The sequence below is a fragment of the Phyllostomus hastatus genome, unplaced genomic scaffold (assembly GCF_019186645.2).
Source record: "Phyllostomus hastatus isolate PE091 unplaced genomic scaffold, TTU_PhHast_1.1 phas_scaffold_755, whole genome shotgun sequence".
NCBI lineage: Eukaryota > Metazoa > Chordata > Mammalia > Chiroptera > Phyllostomidae > Phyllostomus > Phyllostomus hastatus.
Genome location: NW_025334039.1, coordinates 143498 through 164182, shown reverse-complemented (window position 1 = coordinate 164182; position 20685 = coordinate 143498). Strand labels below are relative to the sequence as shown.

Below are 20685 nucleotides of genomic sequence, written 5' to 3'. Positions count from 1 at the left end.
AGGGTTCCAGTTACGAAATTTTCCTAAAGCCCATACACAGTCAGGACAGACCTTTTCTTCCTCCAGTTTTCCTAGTCCCCTTCTCTTTGTATTGCAGCCTATCTCACAAACGGGAAGTGAGCAGCACTTACAGCAAAGGTGTGTGGAGCGTAAATCACAATTGCATTTCACTTTGGAAATAGCTATCCTTTGTAAACAGGCTCCAAAGCAATGTGAAACCCTGTTGGCATTAACACACACACACACACACACACACACACACACACACACAGCTACCTGGTGAAGTACTTACAGTTTCTATAAATGAAAACTGTTTAATAGATCATTCCAGACAAGTAAAAGCACACTGAGAAAATTTTGGAGCTGGCAAAGACTTCTTATATTTTCATCTCCAACTTCCTCACTTGTATGAGGAAACTGAAGAACCCAGAGAGGAGAGGTGACATACACGAAGTCACAGAATCTGTGACAAAGCCAAGTTTCCTGACGCCCACATGACTCATGGTCTTTCCATGAGTCTCCATTATACAGTCTTTATTTAGAAACCGCTTTTACTTAATCACTACCAAGGCAAGGATAAGTGCACTTTAACCACTTCGTAGAGGGCAACGAAACTCACGAACGTGTGACTAGTCCTGAGAGGAGAGGGAGAAAAACAATCCTACCGTGTTCCACTGTGAAAAGTAAGCCTTTCCTACTGTCCGTACTTCCTTAAGAGCAATCATTTTTAAATTAAGTTCATCCTCACAGGGTCAAAAACTGCACTGGTGATCAACAAGCAATGTTTACATCAGGCGCCGGCACACCACAGTCATGGCCAAATCTAGCCTGTGGCTCCTTTTTATACAAGGCGTGTACAGACCATAAGCGAAGGGTTTTTTAATGGTTGGGAAAGGAAATCAAAAGAAACATAGTATTTCCTGACATGTGAAATTTTTATGAAATTCAAATTTCAGTGCCCACAAGTAAAGTTTTACTAGAACACAGCCATGCTCATTCCTTTACACAGCAGCAAATTGAGAGACTATATAGCCAAAAAAGTCTAAGATATTTTCTCTCTGATCCTTTACAGAGAATGTTTGCTCACCCTTGTTCTGAATATTGACAGTGTGACGTGTGAACCTTCGGTCAAGTCACAGTGCTGGGTGTGAGTTCCACGGAGGCCCAGGCTCAGCAGTGAGCTCCCCGCACCACTTAGCAGGAGTCCTGACAACCTACTCCCTCCTCCGGAGAGGCAGAGGGCACTGTGCTGGGCTTTGACGTGTGTTTTAGCTACTCTGTATCAGCAATCCTACAAAAGCATTCCCATTTTATAAATGAGGAATCAAGCCTACGAGAAAAGAGAGGTTAACTATGAGGCCCAAGCTAGAGCCAAAGCTCCCCGATCATCCCCAGCGGTGCTCCAGTCGGCTGAGCGGCCTCGTGGGGGGTGGGGCTGCAGGCCTCCTACATCTTTTCCATGAGGACCACTCCACTTATACTTTTAACATACTGTGTCCATATGATTCATTGGGAAACAAGAATTTGCCAGTAAAAGATGTACTGACAGTCAGTGTACCTTTTCAAAACAAAAGCTAAGCTCTAGCTAGCCCTGGCTGGTGTGGGTCCGTGGATTCAGCCCCTGCCTGCGAAGGGAAAGGTCACAGGGTTCGAGTCCCAGTAAGGGTACGTGCCTGGGTTGTAAGCCAGCTCCCAGCCCGGGGCATGCAGGAGGCAACTGATCTAAATATCTCTCATGCATGTGCATTGATGTTTCTCTCCCTCAAGTTTCCCTCCTTTCCCCATCTCTAAAAATAAATAAAATCTTAAAAACCAAAAAAGCAAGCTAAGCTCTAGCCACTGATTGCCCACCTTTGGAAGATCTCTCACAAAACTGGAAACTCTCACAAACACTGCCTAATACCCTCAACTACCAATGGAGAGTGAAACTCTGGCCCCTGCATACAGTCCGCACTGCTGTCTCACTGAGATCAAAGGAGAATGAATGTGAAGGAGTGACATAAACTATACAGGATCACAGAAATATAACACAGAACCATCATCTCAGGAAAGCACTGAGGAGTGGAGCAAACAGGGAAATAGTATTTGTTGTTGACCAACCAAAGAAAAATCAAACATGCAAGTAAAATGTGAAAACAAAATGAACATTCAAGTAAAAGTAAATAAGTAAAAGACACATGCACAGAAGAAATATTATCAACTTTGAAATCTCAATGGTTGCAGATGGGAGGACAGTTGGGGGATGGGTAAAAAACAGGAAGTGATTAAAATACAAATTGCCAGTTGTAAACACAGTCACGGGGATGTAAAGTACAGCAGAGGAATTACAGTCAATAATATTGTAGTAATATACATATACCATATACACAATATAATAACTGTAATAATATTGCACGTATAGTATCAGGGTGATGACTTTGTAAATTATATAAATGCCTAATCATTACATAGTACACCTGAAACTAATATAATATAGTATATGTCAACTGTAAATTAAAAATTAAAAATTAAAAAATTATTTTTAAAAGATTTTGATTTTTTTTTTGAGAGAGGGAAAGGGAGAAATAGTGAAACATCAGTCGGTTGCCTCTTGCACACCCCCAACTGGGAACCTGGCCCCCAACCCAGGCATGTGCCCTGGCCGGGAATTGAACTGGTGACCCAACTCTCTGAGCCACACCAGTCATGGTGAAAAACTTTTTAATTATTGAAAAGATAGTAATAAACTTTGAAATCCAACACATTTAGATTTAAAAACCAGTTCCCCCAATTAACAGCTACACAGCCTTGGGCAATGACTTAAGTCTCCATGAGTGGGTCTCCTCGCCTGCCGACGGGGTGAGATTAAGTGATACTGGCTGAACGCTGCACACGGGGCCTGGCACGTGATCAGTGCTCACTTCACGTTAGCGCTTTTTTCATGGGGACGCCCCCACTTGTTTTGCTGAAATTAAGACACACCTGCTAGAATTAATGCATAAGTTCCCTGTACCAATGACAAAATAATAAAATTAAGAAGCTAGAAGCATTTTCAGCTGAAATGATTCTGTGAGCCACATGCCACCAAAAAGCTTGTGGTAACACAGGCTAACAGTGCTCTAAAGAAACAATGAAAGATGCTAATAATAGGAGATACACAGGCCCCTGCTGAGAAATTCTACTAATTCAATAAGGATATTTATTGAGTGTTTCAAGAGCCTTTTTTGGCTCCGTAAAATGACAGATTTACATTTACTACCCACTTGACCAAACCCATTAAACTTGTAAGAGGCCCTCTCCTGCTGAAAATCAGATATCTAGCTTCTTAAGTTTTAATTTTTCATATCACTCTGGAAAAGCAAAGGCAATAAAAACCCTGCAAAAGTCAGAACAAAGTTAATTTTCCTTTGTCCACAGGAAAAAAATCCCAACAGAGTAGGCTCTCTATTTCAAGAAGGCTGAAGGTAAGTTTACTTTTTAATTTATCCCTTTACCAGATTCCTACTAGGCATTTAGTTTGTGCGAAGTGCAGAAGAGTATGAAGCACGACAGGGTCCTTGGTCCCCGAGAACCGTGCGGGTCCTCAGACCTGCTCACCACAACCCGACAGGCGGTGATAAAGTATCAGTGCAGAGAGGGAAGAATGTGCTTGGGGGTTCAGCAGACATTGACTCTATTCCCAAATAAGTGCATCAGGCAAAGCTTCATGGAGGAAGTAGCATTTAAAATGGGATTCTGCCCTGGATGGTGTGGCTCAGTGGATTGAGTGCCAGCCTATGAACCAAAAGGTCACCAGTTCGATTCCTGGCCAGGTCATGTGCCTGGGTTGCAGGCCAGGTCCCCACTGAGGACGTGCAAGAGGCAACCTATCCATGTTTCTCTCTCTCTCCCCTTTCCCTCTCTCTAAATATAAGTAAGTAAAATCCTTCTAAAAATTGTTTGAAAATGGGATTCAAAGGATGGAATGTGTTTAAACATGGAAAATACCACAAGTAAAGAAATTAGGATTGAAACCCCTATCTGATTTCAAAGCTAAACTGCCCTGCCCCACACTGTGTCTAGAACACTGAATACCTTACATGATACAAAAGGAAGAAGGCTGGGGTCAGACTGCGGAAGGCCTAGAATATCCATTAAAGGGTTTTCAGCGGATAAAAGCTAAGCAGAGTAATGGGACCCCAGTGTGATCAGAGCTGTGCCTGTGTTTAAATGCATGCTATCGCGGAACTTGCTGAAATTATTCTCTGGTGGCACCAAACTTCCTAACAAAAACTTAAGTCATCTGTTGTAGCCCTCTGCCTCTCTAAGCCAACCCTCCATCGGCTCAGTACAATGGTACATGGCTAATGCGACTAACACAAATATCTAATCTACAGCTGAAACACAAAACGATAATGCCTGCCAACTATGAGACCTTCCACCTTCTCTTTTACTTAACTAGTTGGTTTCATTCCAAATCATCCGTTGAACGACTTAGGTTTATGTTGAACGATTTAGATGGCTGTCTGTTGAGAAGCAAAGGGTCAAGGAGACGTATTGAGCTTCTTAAAAGCAAACACAAGATAGCGGTCAGGGCTGCTGCGCGAATCCTGACTGCTGTCTGCTGGTCCTACGCGCTGCAGCGAGAATGTGGCCTACCAACTACTTGCTGCCCAAAGCAATTCTAGACAGACAAAGCTCCTAACTTTGAAAACTGCTAATAAAGGAAATTCTCATTTTCCGTTGTAAATAGTCCCAAGGATTAACAAACTTTGGTCAGATACTTTACTTTGATGGCCACAGTAAAAACCCGTCATTATAATATAAATCAACTGCCTATATAAAAAGTTTCAGGTCAATCTACTAGCAAGCTCAACAGTGAAGTTATGATCCATCCATTTACAAAACACTTAAGCAACTGGATCCAGAGCTGAATACAGACTACTCTGACAGCCAAAACCATGGCAACCCTGAACTGAGCAAAATGAGGCAAAGACAGGGGGAGAAGGCAAACTGTGTCATGAGAGACAGGACACGTCCAAGAAGCCAGGAACTGAGAAGGGAGGTGAGAGGAAGAGCCAAACGGACTTCTGTGCTCCCGGCTCAAGGTACCCATCTACCCACAGATCCCCAGCAGTCCTGCTAGCTAGGTCCAGAGGTAAGAAGTAGAGTGATACAAGTGCCTTTCGCTTCCACAAGGAAGCATGACACTCCCAAGAGCCACAAAATCAAACCCATTAGAGCCCAAAGGAGCTTTCAAAGTAAAAAGAAGAAACTTGAGCCCAAAGGTTAGAGACTTTCTAGATTACATGGAAAGCTAAAGGCAGAGATTAGTACGTAACACTATCAACCAATAATAAGTCACTCTTGACCTATTAAATTTTTAAAGATTTAATCCTTACAACCACCTTACAAAAGTATGCACTATTATCCTCACCTTCACAGATGAGAAAACAGTGTCTTAGAGAAATTAAATAATTTGCTCACGGTCTTAACCACATATCCCAAACTCACTTGGCCTGACCTTTATGGAAATGCTCATGCTATAGACAATGTTAATGAGTTCGAATGATTGGAGGAATTAGGAAACATTTCACAAAGGAGGTTAAGTTGTGGCCAGGGATGCTGAGAATTCTGCTGGGAAAAGGAGAAACATTTCAAGCAAAAGGCACTAGGAAGAAATAAATATCCAAGACAGACATTTGAAGGACTGTGAGGAGACACACAGAACAGAAGAAATATGCAAATAGGGTAACAATGAGCCAGATAAATTTGGAGAGACTGATTGTCCGCAGTTTGGACTGGACTGTGTTCAAGTCGTAGAGCCAGCAACAGAACTGACACCACCAAGACCTGTAATGAGTTAGGCAAATAAACGTACACATATTTCATCTACCTCACAGACAGATTTTTTCAAAGATTTCATTTATTTTTAGAGAGAGGGGAAGGGAAGGGGAAAGAGAAGAAGAGAAACATCAATGTGTGGTTGACTCTTGTGCGCCCCCTACTGGGGACCTGGCCTGCAACCCAGGCATGTGCCATGACAGGGAATTGAATCGATGACCCTTTGGTTCGCAGGCCGGCACTCAATACACTGAGCCACAGCAGCCAGGGCAGATTTTTCTTGAAAGTATGGCAAAGCTATGTTCCTGAGCTAGAAATTTCAAATCTAGAGGCAAGTCATTTCAGGTGGTGAATAACTAAGAATCAAAAAGAGAATGAGGAAATAGATACACACTGTGACAGCTAATTGTTTCCTTATAAAGCTCCCCAAAGGGCTCCTTTCTGTAAAATAAATGAGAAAAGAAATTTGTAGACCCTATCACAGGCCCTGAAATTCCATATGTTATCCCTAACCCCACAACAACCTTTCAGAGTAGGTACTATTCCTACTTTATGGACGAAGGGACAAGGGCTGAGAGAAGAAAAAACTTGTCTGAAGTCAGGTAGCCTGCAATGGCAGAGCTGACATTCAAACCCAAAGGCCAGGGGTGGGGGGGGTGTGGAGGGGTATGTGAGTATGGTGTGGATGTGTCTTACAGAGATATTTCCATGAAACAGCCTTCAATAGAACCCACAGTGTCTTAAAGCCAATGAACCTGGCTGATCCTCTCCCATACCTCATCCCTCAGGACATGCAGAAAGAAGCATAATTTGTCTTGACTACGTGACGAGCTGTCTTGCCCAGGCATGCCTGTCACTAGCTGTCTGGAGACGGCTGTGGCAGCCAAGGACAAAGTCACTGTAAACCCGCCCACCTTCCTTGAGCAGCCACTAGGCCTGAACAGAGAGAGTGGATGCCTGTGTTCAGTCTCCTTCATATGACAGTCATGCAGAGTTTACCCAAACTTAGCAAACAGTTTGTTTTCCTTTATTGGGGCAAGGAAGGAAGATTTGTCTTACAAAATCTGGTTACTGAGAAAAAGTATTTACAAACTGCAAATCTGACAAAGAACCTGTATCTAAAAAACACTTACAACTCAGTAATAACAGGACAAACCAAAAAACAGCGGACAAAAGACTCAAACAGATATCTCAACAAAGAAGGTATCTAAATGACTATTAATAAGCACGTGAAAAGGTACTCCGAATTGTTAATCATTAGGAAAATGTAAAATTAAAACCACAGCGAGCTACCACTACACACTCACTACAATCAAAAAGGTCGATAAAACCAAGCGACTTTGGAAAACAATTTGGCAATTTCTTAAAAAGTTAAGCATGAGCTGCCCTAGCCAAGTGGCTCAGTTGGCTGGGAGTTGTGCTGTACGGCGAAAAAGGCAACCAATTAATGTTTCTCTCTCTCTCTCTCTCCTCTCTCTTTCTCTCTCCACCCCCTTCCTTCCCTCCCTTTCCTTTCTCTCTAAAATCACTAAAAATATGCTCAGGTGAGGATAAAGAAAAAGTTAAGCATGAACGTACCATAAATCCAGCAATTCTACTTCTAGAAATCTAGCCAAGAGAAACGAGAACATGTCCACACAAGACTGTATGCAAATGTTCATAACAGTAGCATTCATAACAGCCAAACTGGAGACAGCCCATGTATCTGTCAGCTGGTAAACAGACTGACGGAAGGGGGTAATCCACACAATGCAACACTACTCAGCAGTAAAGGGTGATGATATCATGATACCTACACTGCAACATGGACAAACCTCAAAAACACGCTAAATGAAAGAAGTCGCACACAAGACTACATATGTATCATATGATTCCATTTACACGAAATGTCCAGAAAAGACGATGTTATGGAGTCGGAAAGCAGGCCAGTGGTTGCCTAGGGCGGAAGTGAAAGTAGAGACTGACTGCAAAAAAGTCAGGAGGATTTGGGGGAGAACACAGAAATGTTCTAAAGCTGGGCTGTAGCAATGGTGGCACAACTCTATCAATTTAATAAAATCACTGAAAAAGTACACCGACGAGAGGGAATTTTATGATGTGAAATTCATATAGTGCCTTTTGAAAAAGTAATTGCTAAATATATATATACTTTTCCTATATATTTATATATATATATTTAATAACTCCAGGGAAACAAAAAAGTATATAAGGAAAGGAATGTAATAATATTATTTTATGATTCAACTATAAAAATATTTGCACAGTCATCAAATATAATTATTATGCAATCATAAATCAATAATGAACCCTAATCTAACAAAAAAAAGATGTCTTTATTTGAAAGGAGGGATTATCTATAAAACTTCATTTCTCACCATCAACAGCAGGAATCCAAAGGACAATGTCTTAAATCAATAAATCAAGAAATAGCAGAATAAGCATGTTATTTAAATACACAGCAGGAAGCACCAGAAGACACAGAATGGTCTTTCCCAGGAGGGAAAAGCTCCTAAACTTCCCGAGGAACACACCCTTAAGCCTGAGCCCATGGCATGGTCTGAGAACACGGACGCTCACACGGCACATTTACCGCCCCTCATCCACTAGAGGGCGGAAGGCAACACCGCAGAAGGACATCAGCCACTGCAGTGGGCACCGGAGAGAGGTGGTCTTTGGGTAAGTGTGGCACGAAGCCTGAAAGTGGGGTTCTAGACAACCTAGTAGGAAAAATACAGAGTGGTTTCATACTTCCTGTAATTTAAAAGCAAAGCACAAGCATTTTTAGTTAGGAGAAGGACCAGTAAGAAAATTATTATAGATTTTAAGATACAAAAGGGGTATGAAACATTTTGCTTCTGAACCAGTCACCTGAATCCAGTGTCCACCTGGGAGAGGGGGGTGAAATAAAATTTCTCATTCAACAAATAAGTTCTAGCTGGAATCAATATTAAATGTGGCAAACGGTAAGTTTATTGCTAGACAGTCTAAGGTTGCATTTGGGGGGCGGAGCTCCTAAGACTCATTCTTCACAGCGACCAGAATGTTGTTTTTAAAAACGTAAAATAGATCATGTCACTTCCCTGCTTAAAACCTTCAAAGGCTTATTAGCAGTAAATTGAGGACAATATTCATTTATTCATTCAACAAATAATTATTGATCTCTTCCTACATCCCAGGCTCTGCTCTAAGGCGGGTCACGGCTTGTGCAGAATTTCTGTTGGTGGGAGAGACAGACAATAAAGCACCCATATCAGGTAATTTCAGATAATAAATAGAAATCTGAAGGAGATACAACTGAACAGTCAGGTCATGTACGTGAACAAGTGTAGTCTGGTACAGTCAGAGAGGGCTTCCCCTGAGGAGTAATCTTTGTACCTGGGGCCTGAATAAGGTGGAGGTAAGGATGTTGGTGAAAGTCACTGCAAATCTGAAGGTGGGGGAGACCGTGATTCCACTGGCCTGACGCTGGGGATCAAGTCTGATGAGTTCAAGATCGAAAAGAATGGCCAGTGAGGCTGAAGCCAACTATAAGAGCTGGAGGAGCTGGAATTACAGAGGTGGGCAGTCGGCCCCACTAAGAATGCTCCTGTACCAACCCATGTGATGGGATCATGTTCTGCAAAAAAAAAAAAAAAAAAAAGGAATGAAGTACTGACTCATGCTACAACATGATGGATCTTGAAAACACTACGAGGAGTGGAAGAAGCCAGTCACAAAAGACCACATGCTGTATGATTCCATGTATATGAAATATCCAGAATAGGCAAATTCACAGAGAAAGAAAGATTAGTGGTTGCTTAGGGCTGGGATGAAGGACAGGAAGTAGGGAAGCGACTGCTAAAGGGTGTGAGCCTTCTTTAAGGCTACATTTTTAAGGACAACAATGTTAGACTTTTGTTTGCAAAACTACACATTGCAATGAAGAGAATCAATTTTGGTTAATCGATTGTTGGTCACACCAACAATTTTTTTTAATGGAATGAAATAGAATGGAAAATATCACAGTGCTTAGAGCATAATAAAAATAAGTACTACTTGGTAAAACTAATTTTAAGTTATGCTCACACAGATGTGCGTGTGCACAATGAATCACGATGGTGTTGCTTACTAGTGGACGCCGTCTTGTTTTAGGTTAAAAAACAACTTGAACATCCTGTGTCTTTCATTCTAACTCTTCCCAAGGGAAGAAAAGGAGCCATTATTTCTTTGCCATCACACCAAATGAGTATAAAAGAAAATGCATTTGCTATTGTCCATGGCTCTCAATCGAAAGAACTAAAATCCCTGAAAGTTCATTTACAAAAAATTGGACTAAAATAAAGTCCTTTCCAGGGATAAAGTGGAGAACTGGTTAGAAAAAGAGAAGTAAAAAATTCTTGAGAGGAAAATATTTTGGAAAAAAATATATCCCTTGTCATTTTAAGTCTGTCCTCTAAGTTCAAGGCTGCCGCTCCGAATCTGAGTCTCCACGGGTCTGAGGAACATCTGTCAGCTGGAACAGCTCCTGGGCACTCCCGCTGTGTCGCCGTGAATCATCCGAACAAGCCCATGCTGTGCCTTCTCAACGGAATTTTGGAATACTGAAGGGAAAAAACTGTAGGGTACCACTGACTTAGCATTTAAAAGATCAGCTAAGAGCTTGTCACCATGACATTAATTTTCCTTTATATTTAAAATACAAAAAGATAAGTTGTGGACCATAAGCTATTCTACAAATAAGAAAGAAAACTTGACAGAAATAAGTCGTGTCAGGGGCCTCCGGGTCATATGAAAACTTTTTAGACTGCCATGTTCTCCAAGGATTCCATAATGTCCCAACACACTAGCAACAGAACATCCCCAGTTCAAACAGTGAACACGGACAGAAGAACACAAAAGGGAAACACCAGACATGGAGGCCGAAAGTCCGAGGTTCAAGTCCAATTTTGCCACTTTACTATCTACGTGACGTTGGAAATTCGTTAAAAAATCTCTGCTTTGGTTCCCATACCTACAAATATGGGTAAAAAAGCCCAACTTACCTGGCAGAGCTACTGTGAAGATCAAAACTGATTATACATGGAAGAAAGCACATATTACAAACAATGAAGCACTTTACAAACATTCATTTTTATTAAATATGATTTACCAACATTCCCATTTCCATAGCTGACTCAATACCTGAACCCAACGAAGAGCCTGTGCCATCACCTCTCACCTTGGACCTGAACGGCAACGTGGCGTTCCCACAGTGGCAGGCACCGCGCCACACTCCCACATGCCAACTACCTCAGTCCACAGGAGGTTCGCTCGTTGCTTTGTTTCCAGCTAGAGTGACCGTACATCCCACTCGTCCAGGTTTGCCTAGGGCTGTTTTAACAGCATCGTCCCTTTTCACTCTCAAAAGTGTCCCAACTTAAATGATAAACTATAAGGTCACCCTAATAACATCAGACATAACGTTGTGCACCAAGAGGTGGCAAGGGGCTGGCTTTAGGACCCCCACTGTACAACCAGGGAGCCCCCTGAAAGCCATCACAAACAAACACACAAGGCGCGCGAAAACAGTGTGCTTGCTATGCCGAACTAAGCCTCATCAGATTGCTGCTCCTAAACTCCTCCCACATAAAAATTCTGGAGCTGATGCACACAAATATTCTCTCGTTTAAAACATATTACAAACCCACAGAACATTCCATCCAGCCTTAATCAACACTTGAGAACTCACACATAAATCACAAAGAAAGTCAAGTAGCAATCTAAAGCACCACGTCGTGCCATCAACCTAAAGCCCTGCACAGCCTGAGATACAACACTCCACCTCCTGGGCTGACTTTCACCTCTGCCAGTCTGGAACGACGCCCGTCCCCACGACTCCCACAGAGAGACCACATCAGCATGCACAGCGAAGTGCTGAGAGTGCTTCATAAACGCAACGGACTGCCATCCCATAAAGCCTGTTCACTGGTCGGGAAAGAAGGCTAAGGTGACCTTGCACAACAAAGCAAAACCTCCGCAAAAGGCAGCGGGTACCTTTTTTCCCTCCTATCTACCCTTCATGGTTTTTTAATTCAAATGCGTTGCCAGGGACTTCATTACAGGATGAAAAGGGTCGCTAAAACAGTGAAATGTTCATCTTCTTCACGCTGAGGAGCTTGCTCGTGATCATCCTTAACCAAGGGTCATAGACTCCTGGATCTACGGTGGAACGTCCAAGGTCTATGAAGCCCCCAAATGGTGAATTGGGTACAACGGAGTGAGCAGGCACCCATGCACACGAGCCCCTTTTTCCCTGGGTGAGTCACTCATCCCAGGGTAGAAGAAAGGGCCCTCACAAACTGAAGGCACATTTTAGTTCTTACTCAGCTACTAATTTGTATTGTTACCTTGGATAAATCACTGTAATCCCTGCGCGCCTCGGTTTCCTTATCTTTCCAAAGGGAATATTTGCGCACCCTCCACTTCAAAAGATGGGTGCGAGGATGAGATGAGAAAACACTGATGCGAGTGCTCTGCACAATCAAAAAACCCTGTAATTTTTATCTCTCTTAAAATCACCAGTAGATGCTGATAAAAATCGTGCCTGGGGACGGCCCCTATCTATTTAGAAAGGAACACCAAAAGAATGTTTAAAACTCAAATAATGACACGATTAAAACTCGCCCTTACTCCACTCCCCAGTTCCTGGGTTCTCCAGGCCAGACTGCTCTGGGGCGAGGTAAAGATCACAGGCTCTGTGTCTGCCCAGCCCAGAGCGCTCAGCGACGGGTGCCCCACACTGATGAATCCCTCCCCAATCTCAGAGCACAGAGTGAGAGTCCACAAGGTCAGGTGCATGAACTAGCAGCACTCGCGTGGACTCCGTATTCCTCAACCGCAACAAGCTGCTTTTCAATGTTTGCCTGTTTGCACTACTCTTCGATTGTGAATCCAAAGAGTCAGCCACAGAAGAAAATAAAGCCCAGGAAAATAAAGTAAAATAAACCTGTCACCCTCAGATGTGCCCCAAAGTATCGGGCAGCTTGAAACCGTGGCTAAGGGTCCGCACGGGCCCACAGGGGAGACAGTGTGAGGAGTGAGTGCGCAGGTTACAGGGCGGCTCCCTGCTGCAAACGAAGAGAAAGCCAAGTAGTCCCATGCAGGCGCTCTGCTTTTTGTGCTTTAACAAATTTCTCTTAATTCCCCGCGCTGGGCTCCTTATCGATCAGTAATCCCCACGGAAGAGCCCAGCATTACACCATACAGTGCCCTTTTAGAGTCTCTGAAACTCAGTAAGTCTGTTCCCATCCTTCAATTAGTTCTACCTTCCTATACTTAAAATCAGCCTATATGCAAAATAAGCAACACTTCATAAATAATTTAATATTTGTACTAGTATGAAAAAGTAGGTGAAGAGACTGGCCCTGACCCCTAGCACTTCAAGGGTCACAGGTGAGAAGCACAGAGCCAGGAAACAGAGCTCCTGTGATGCGGCCACGGACCCTGGCCGCGGTACCTGGGTGAGCAAGCCCGCCCGCCCCTGGGCCTCACTCCTCCAGAGCCCCGAGGCCCGGGGCTCTGGGCAGCAACACTCTTCTGATGTGCGCACAGGACGCAGAACCACTATCAAAAGGCATAAACCTCACAGCTCACAGAAGCTCTAAGGCAAACCCACGCCAGAATGAAAAAACCCTAGATACCCGCTTTAGATTTGCGGTAAATGGCCATATCTTTCACCAAAAACTCCCAGACACGATCCTAAGTTCCAGTGGCGATGATCCCACAGGGAGATGACACCGATGAACAACATACTTTCTCTTCTTTCTTCTCCTCATCTGACCTAGGGCCATTCTGATGCCAACCCAGCACCAAAAGTGCCAGAACTGGGCAAATCCTGTCAAGTGGGGAGGCCCCCCAATGAAGTGACTGTTGGTTACGGGGCCACCCTAGTTTTAAAAATCAGCTTCAGGGGCTTTGAGGGGATTCAATTAACTCCTGGAAAAGGGAACTACGTCGGCTTTGGTTTAGCGCTCACACGTCCCTTGGACAAGTCTAACAATGGCGACGCTTTTTTCGACAGCTCTGCAAGGGATGGCAGATAAGCATTCAAAGGTATTTCTAGGAACTACACTTTCAACTCTCCTGAAGAATATCAATATCCCCAAACAGCAAGAAGGTAAACTCGGAGGCTTGGTGTCTTAAGCCACATCCCTCTGAAGCGGCTTTCCCATTCTCCTACCCGAGCTCTGCTCCAGCCTCATCTGCTCAAAGCTTCAACAGCAAAAGACAGGGAAGGCATTTTACACACTCACCTAAACCACTCGGGCGATGTCTCGTAGGATGCAGTTCTGCCCTAAACCACAACAGGGCCTGGGCTTTTTCCAGTCCTCCTTCCTATCTAACAAAGAAAGACAGCAGAAACTTCCCCCTCTCAAGCACGCCTTCCCTGATTAAAACCATAAGGCTGAATTCCCCCAGGGAGGAGAATGGAATTTTCTTGTTGCAGATTATTGCAGGACTCAAAAAAATCTGTGCAAGCAGGGGCGAAGGGACAGAGAACAAAGAGACAAGTCCAGTGTTTAGAATTGTGAGGCACCAAGAAAACCTGGTTTAAAATGATTACACAGCCTGGAGAAGAAAAAACAAAAGCAATTACGATAGCATGTGAGTGGTTTTCCCCTATAATACCCACCATTTCAATACGGTGATTACATTACTGCTAAGATTAAGAAATACAGGGTGGGGCAAAAGTAGGTTTACAGCTGTTCATATGGAAAATAATATAATAATAATAAAATAAACTGTTTCACATATGACTGTAAACCTACTTTTCCCCTACCCTATATATTTTATTTCTACCTCTAAATATAATTGGTTGCTGAAATTCACCATACCGCTTTCTAAAATAAACAATTCCAGTACATGCTATCATAGTGTCCTTAGATAAACACGCACACATGTACACAAACATCATCTGAGTTGTGAACAGCAGACACTGACCTGGCTGTCCCGTGCTGGGAATCCATGATAGCCTGGGGTCAGAGGCTCGTTCTAAGAGAAAGAAAAGAAAACTGTAAGACAAAAGAAATTTTAACGATAACCCAAACCATCCAAATTGGTCAAATATAAATTCCTGCACTATATCCTAAGCTGTTCTGTTGCTATACTCCACTCCACCTCACTACATACATTTTCCCCAGTTCACCCGCTACAAATGGCAAAAAACAAACAAGGAAACCAGTGATTGCTTACGAACACTATTTTCCTCTGTGTACAGCTAAATCTATTTCCTTCCCAAGTATACATTAACAAGGGAGCCCCTGGGATTTGGGGCGGAACCATTCCTAAGCTCATACTGCGGGACTTTAGCATCCCCAGCCCCTAACCACTAAAAGCCAGGAACTGTCCTGAACACCAGGTCAACGCAAAATGTCCACATATTCCCCAAAGTCCCCTGGTTGGAAATGGGACAGTACCACCCCTACTGAGAACTACTTCTTGGCCTGGAGAAGTTTTAGCCCCTCCCCTCTACCAAACTGCTTTCCTTCTGTTCTTTTGAAGTTTTAAAAATCGATTTTAGAGACAGAGAGGATAAGAGAGAGAGACCAATTTGCTTTTCACTGAGTTATGCATTCATTGGTTAAGCCTTCAGTGGTTTTAAACCTAGATGAAATTCTATCTCTGCCCCAGACTTCCTGTACCACTCTATCATCTTATAGACTCAAGTAACTCCTAACACACACACACACACACACACACACACACACACACACACGAGGCCTGCCCAAAAAGTATCCAGCTATGTAATATGAAAAAGAGACATTTATTGAAGATACAAGAAACAAGAAACATTGTACATAGGACAATGACGCCTCAGTCCCCTTCAAAGTGGGAACCTTGGGACCTCACACAGTTCTCCCAATCACCATCAGCCACAGTCGTATTTTTCTGAATCTCACTGATGGTCTGAAATCTCTTCCCTTTCAATGGTGATTTTAGTTTTGGGAAAAGCCAGAAGTCAGAGGGCGCCAAATCTGGGCTGTAGCGGGGCTGAGTCACCTGGGTGATTTGATGTTTCACCAAAATCTCAGCACAAGATGTGATATATGGGCAGGACAAGATGTGTTGTGGTAATGAAGCTGCCAATCACCAGTTGCCCATAGTTGCTGCCTTCTGAATCATCTAAATAGTTTCCACGGAGGAATGTTCATTTGATGCAGATTCGTTGCTCTACTCACTCAGTTATCTTGAATGTGATGGCCACACAGTACACACGCTCACTCAACAGCATCTACCACCCCCACTGACCAGTACAGTGAAGTCACTCTTGTTCACACATGTGCCTTACAGTCCATTATCTTTGGCTGCTAGGTTACATCAATGTCACACAAACCATTCTTGCTATATTAACAATGGTTGGATTTTTTCTAGACAGACCTCCCATGTTAAAATTTGTTTAGGTTACTTGTACAATTTACTTTTCATATTAATTATGACTCTATAAATCTTATCTTTGTAAAGATGTATCATATTCACATTAATCATTAAATCTAGATCTTTGAGGGCAAAATGATAGCTAATAAAAGTTATACAGCCCTAGCCAGGTGGCTTAGTTGATAGAGCACTGTCCCGTACACCAAAAGGTTGCAGGTTTGATCCCTAGTCAGAGCACATACCTAGGTTGTAGGTTTACTACATGGTTGGGGAGCAGGCGGGAGGCAAGCAACTGATGTTTCTCTCTCACACTGATGTTTCTCTCTCCCTCCCCCCATTTCTTTTTCTCCCTCCCTCCCTCTCTCTCTAAAATCAATGGACATATCCTAGGGTGAGAATTTAAAAAAGAAAATGTATAGGTGACAAAACAATCTTGAGAAAGAAGAACAAAGTTTGAAGGAATCATACTTCCGGATTTCAAAGTTTACCACAAAGTTCAGTTAATGAAGGTACTGTAATATTGGCATAAGGACAGACATACGGACCAATGAAACACTACTGAAAGTCCCAAAATAAACCCCTGCAGTTATGATAAACTGATTTTTGAAAAGGTGCCAAAAAACCAAAATGAATGAAGGAAGAAAGTAGTATTTTCAGTAAGTGGTACTGGGACAACTGGATATCCACGTGTACAGTAACAGAAGTTGGAACTCTATCTCACACCATATACAAAATTAACTCAAAATACACCACAGACTTTAAGCCATAAAACCCTGGATATGTGTATGAAATACCCAGAATGGGCAAATCCACGGAGAAAGAAACGAAATTAGTAGTTCTAGAAGCTAAAGGCAAAGAATGGGGAGTGACTGCTAACAGGCAGTGGGTTCATTTTTGGTGATGAAAATATTCTGGAATTAGACAGTGGTGATGGATGCATGATTCTATGATTATATACTAAAAACCACCAAAATGCTTAAAACCACTACAAACACTTTAAAAGGATGACATTTATGGTCAGTACATCATATGTCAATAAATCTATTATTTAAAAATAATGACTACAGGCAACGGCTATTTTCACACTAATTTCTACAGCAGAGACGTATACAGCTTAGACTGCAGCCAAAGAACAGGGTTTCTTCGGAAATCCACAAGTGCCTTGTTTTTTATGGATTCTACAAATTTATCACAACACCACCCCCTACAGATGTTTAACAATAATGATGACGAAGATGACAATACTAGATACTGGACAACTGGTCGGGTATAGCTTCAGGATGGAGGGAAGGAGGAAGAGAAAGGAGCAAAGAGGAAATGATAAGGTAGAGCTATTAAGGGAGAAAGTCAAGCTTTCAGCCCAGGTCTGCTGGACTCCAGAGCCCCTGTTTTTTCCATTTTATCAAGTTCTCTTCTCTAACAACCATTCTGCATTATTCCTTTATAGTGACTATTTCAAGGTTGTCTGAGAACAAAGAAAGTACTAAAAAACATCCAAAAGCATAATTAACAGAGATTCATCAATCCCAGAGAACATCCATGTTTAAAACATATTCTTTGGTTCAACAATGCAGAAAACGTTTTATAAGGAAAAATCACATTCCTACAAGCCAGCATTGTCAAAACCCTTCATAGCAAAGACAGATATGACAGGCTGCACAGAGGTGTCCCAGGGAAATGGATTTATTTACTCCTTCCTTGCCTTAGCAAGGCAGCACTCTCCTGTGTCTCCATCTCTCAAACGGGCCATGTGGAACTCTCCAGCCCTCAGGAAACGCCCTGACTCTCTGAAAGCGGCCTACACTTAATGCCCAAGGCTTGCTTTCCTTTTCTTCCCCTCTCTTCTTATTTATTTCTAGAGAGAGGGGATGGGAGGAAGAGAGGGAGAGAAACATCAATGTGTGGCTGCCTCTCGCATGCCCAAAACCCAGACATGTGCCCTGACTTGCAATCGAACTGGCAACCCCTCGGTTCACAGGCCAGCACTCAATCCACTGAGCCACACCAGCCACGTTTGCTTGCTTTCCTTTTGAACTTTACCACGCATATCTCTCCTCTCAACATGTTTTAACGCTGCATGTTTTTGAAGTTTATAAAACTGTATCCTATTTAATGTATTCTTTAGTAATTTCCTTTTTTTACTCAATACTGCTCACTCATTTTGACTACTGTTTAGTATTCTAGTTGATGAACATGTTAGTTTATTTACTTGTCTTATTTTCCTGTTAATATATTTAAATTGTTTCCAGTTCTCTTTGTTTGCACTCAACAAACCACGCTATGAACATCCTTTCTTATTTGAGATGTTTTATTCATGAGATTGGTGAAAATAGTATCACAAATTGAATAAAAAATAATAAATAGATATCTTCCCATCTAATAGTAGAAATTTAAGTATATTAGGACCACTGTGTTTTGGAAAGCAATTTGACAATAATTATTAAAATATTAAATGCACATACCTTGTAACTGCACATCTCTGATCTCTATCTAAAGAATCACTTGCACATGCCCAAAAAGCATGTACAAAAATTTTCAATAGTTTGTAACTGTAAAAAAGTAGAAAGAACCTCAAGTCTCCATTAATAATAGGAAAAGAGTATTATCAACTATTACATTATTTCAACATCCTCTGTGTAAGTTTTTAAAAAGGTAAAACCTCTGAATTATCCAAGTCGTAGTAAATGATAGCGTAACAGTGGACTTTTGTAATTACGGTGTGAGAAGAGGCATGTCTACACCATCTAAGAAGTAAGTGTGTGCACAGACAGGGAAGGACAGACAACAAACCTGTGACTTCTAACAGGGTCTCCTCCGGGGAGAAGAATGCGACCTGCGGGAGGTCGGGAGGGCCGCTTCACCTGAGCCGGCTGAGCTGTACAAACCGTAAAAGCCATGCACTACTCAGCGCACTGAAAAGAGCCAAGAGTCACTACTATCAGTGTCTCACAATGTCTTAAAACTTACAAAAACACCTTCACATCATCTTATTTAAACTTCACAATGCAGAAACTAGGTTTTATAACCCTCATTTCACAGATGAGAAAACTAAATTTCAGGAAGATTAAGTGATTTACTCAAGGACAAATAGCTAATGATAGTGGCTAAGCTGCCCTCAAAGTTAGGTGTTAACTCTACGCCCAGCACTTCTGCTGCTTCACAACTAGTAAAGTAAAACATTCCCCTAGTCCATGTACGAATGATCATGACTGTCTAAACACAGGCAGATCTGAATTTTTAATCAGTGTCAAAATAATAACTGACATTTAAAGCTGAGATGGACTCACAGACAAGCTAATGGAACAGACGAGCAGAAATCCAATGTGTTAAGTTCTCAAGAGGAAAGCCAGCCTTTAGCAACTACATGCCCATAAGCAACAACGACTGGCCTGGTAAGACTGAGAGAGTTAGAAACTGACTCTGCCTGGGCACAGAGACAACTCAAAAGTAAAGTGAATACATAAGAAATAAAATACCACCCAGGCTGGTGTGGCTCAGTGGACTGAGTGCCACCTCCGAACCAAAGGGTTTCCAGTTCAAGTCCCAGTCAGGGCACATGCCTGGGTTGCGGGCCAGGTCCCCAGGATGGGGCAAGCAAGAGGCAACCACACATTAATGTTTCTCTCCCTCTCTCCTTCCCTTCCCCTCTGGCTAAAAATAAATAAATAAATAAATAAATAAGTAAATAAACCTTTAAAAATGTTTTTTTTTAAATACCAACCACAACAGTCCTGGCTGACTGCAGAGGACAGCAATTAGACCAGTTTATAAGTGTCCAGTTAGTGAACATGTGACAGAGTAACAGAAGGACCCTTAAGTAACTGCCCAAAATGACGGCTGCGATGGACTGTGCATATACAGTGGACACAGAAGTGAGGGGAAGTATCACCTGACTTTTGTATTCTTCATCGGCTGCTTAGAGGCTCCCATATGCACCTGTGTTTGAAAGATTCATTTACCAAGAAGAATCCTGCATTTATTCAGTAAGAGTGGACTGAACATTTGTTTTATTACAAGCACTGTGCTGGTATACTTGCCCTTGAGGAGTCAGAGTCATAATAATTACAAGATAATGTGACTTATGCCAGAAGTAAAGTCTATAAAAAGAACTACAGGACTCCAGAAAATACCAGAAGGTCTTTTTAAAAAGTGTGTATTGGGGGAAGGGGGTAATAACCTCTAACCTCTTATTGGAGGACAAGATCTCCAATACTGTGATGGATTGATGCATGCTGAAAAGATAATTTCAAAGCCATTCATAAATGCATTCTGAAAATCATTTCTAAACAATTATCCAATATATTTGCCCATTCCAAATTAAAATTACCCAGAATACTGTACCTGACAAGAAAAACAAAAGTACTGTTTCCTTAAGCATTTTTAAAAATCAGTTAAGAGAAAGTTGCTGAGACGGACTTAACAACACCGAAGATCAGAAAAAAGCCCTGCTTCTGCTACAAGACAATTTCTCACTGGCTTGTATCTCTAGGA

At 42.2% G+C, this 20685-nt stretch overlaps 1 protein-coding gene across 14 annotated transcripts in view; it reads right to left on the bottom strand.

Annotated features, from left to right (window-relative positions):
• RBFOX2 (RNA binding fox-1 homolog 2) overlaps positions 1–20685 on the bottom strand; it is a 255504-nt gene that overhangs the window by 153601 nt on the left and 81218 nt on the right. For 12 of the 14 annotated variants that reach the window (XM_045826616.1, XM_045826613.1, XM_045826627.1 and 9 more), the window contains exon 2: positions 14761–14811. The exons of the other annotated variants lie outside the window; for them this stretch is intronic. In XM_045826616.1, the coding sequence (XP_045682572.1) occupies positions 14761–14811 (51 nt within the window). The remainder of the gene's footprint in view (positions 1–14760; positions 14812–20685) is intronic. 14 annotated transcript variants of the gene reach the window in all.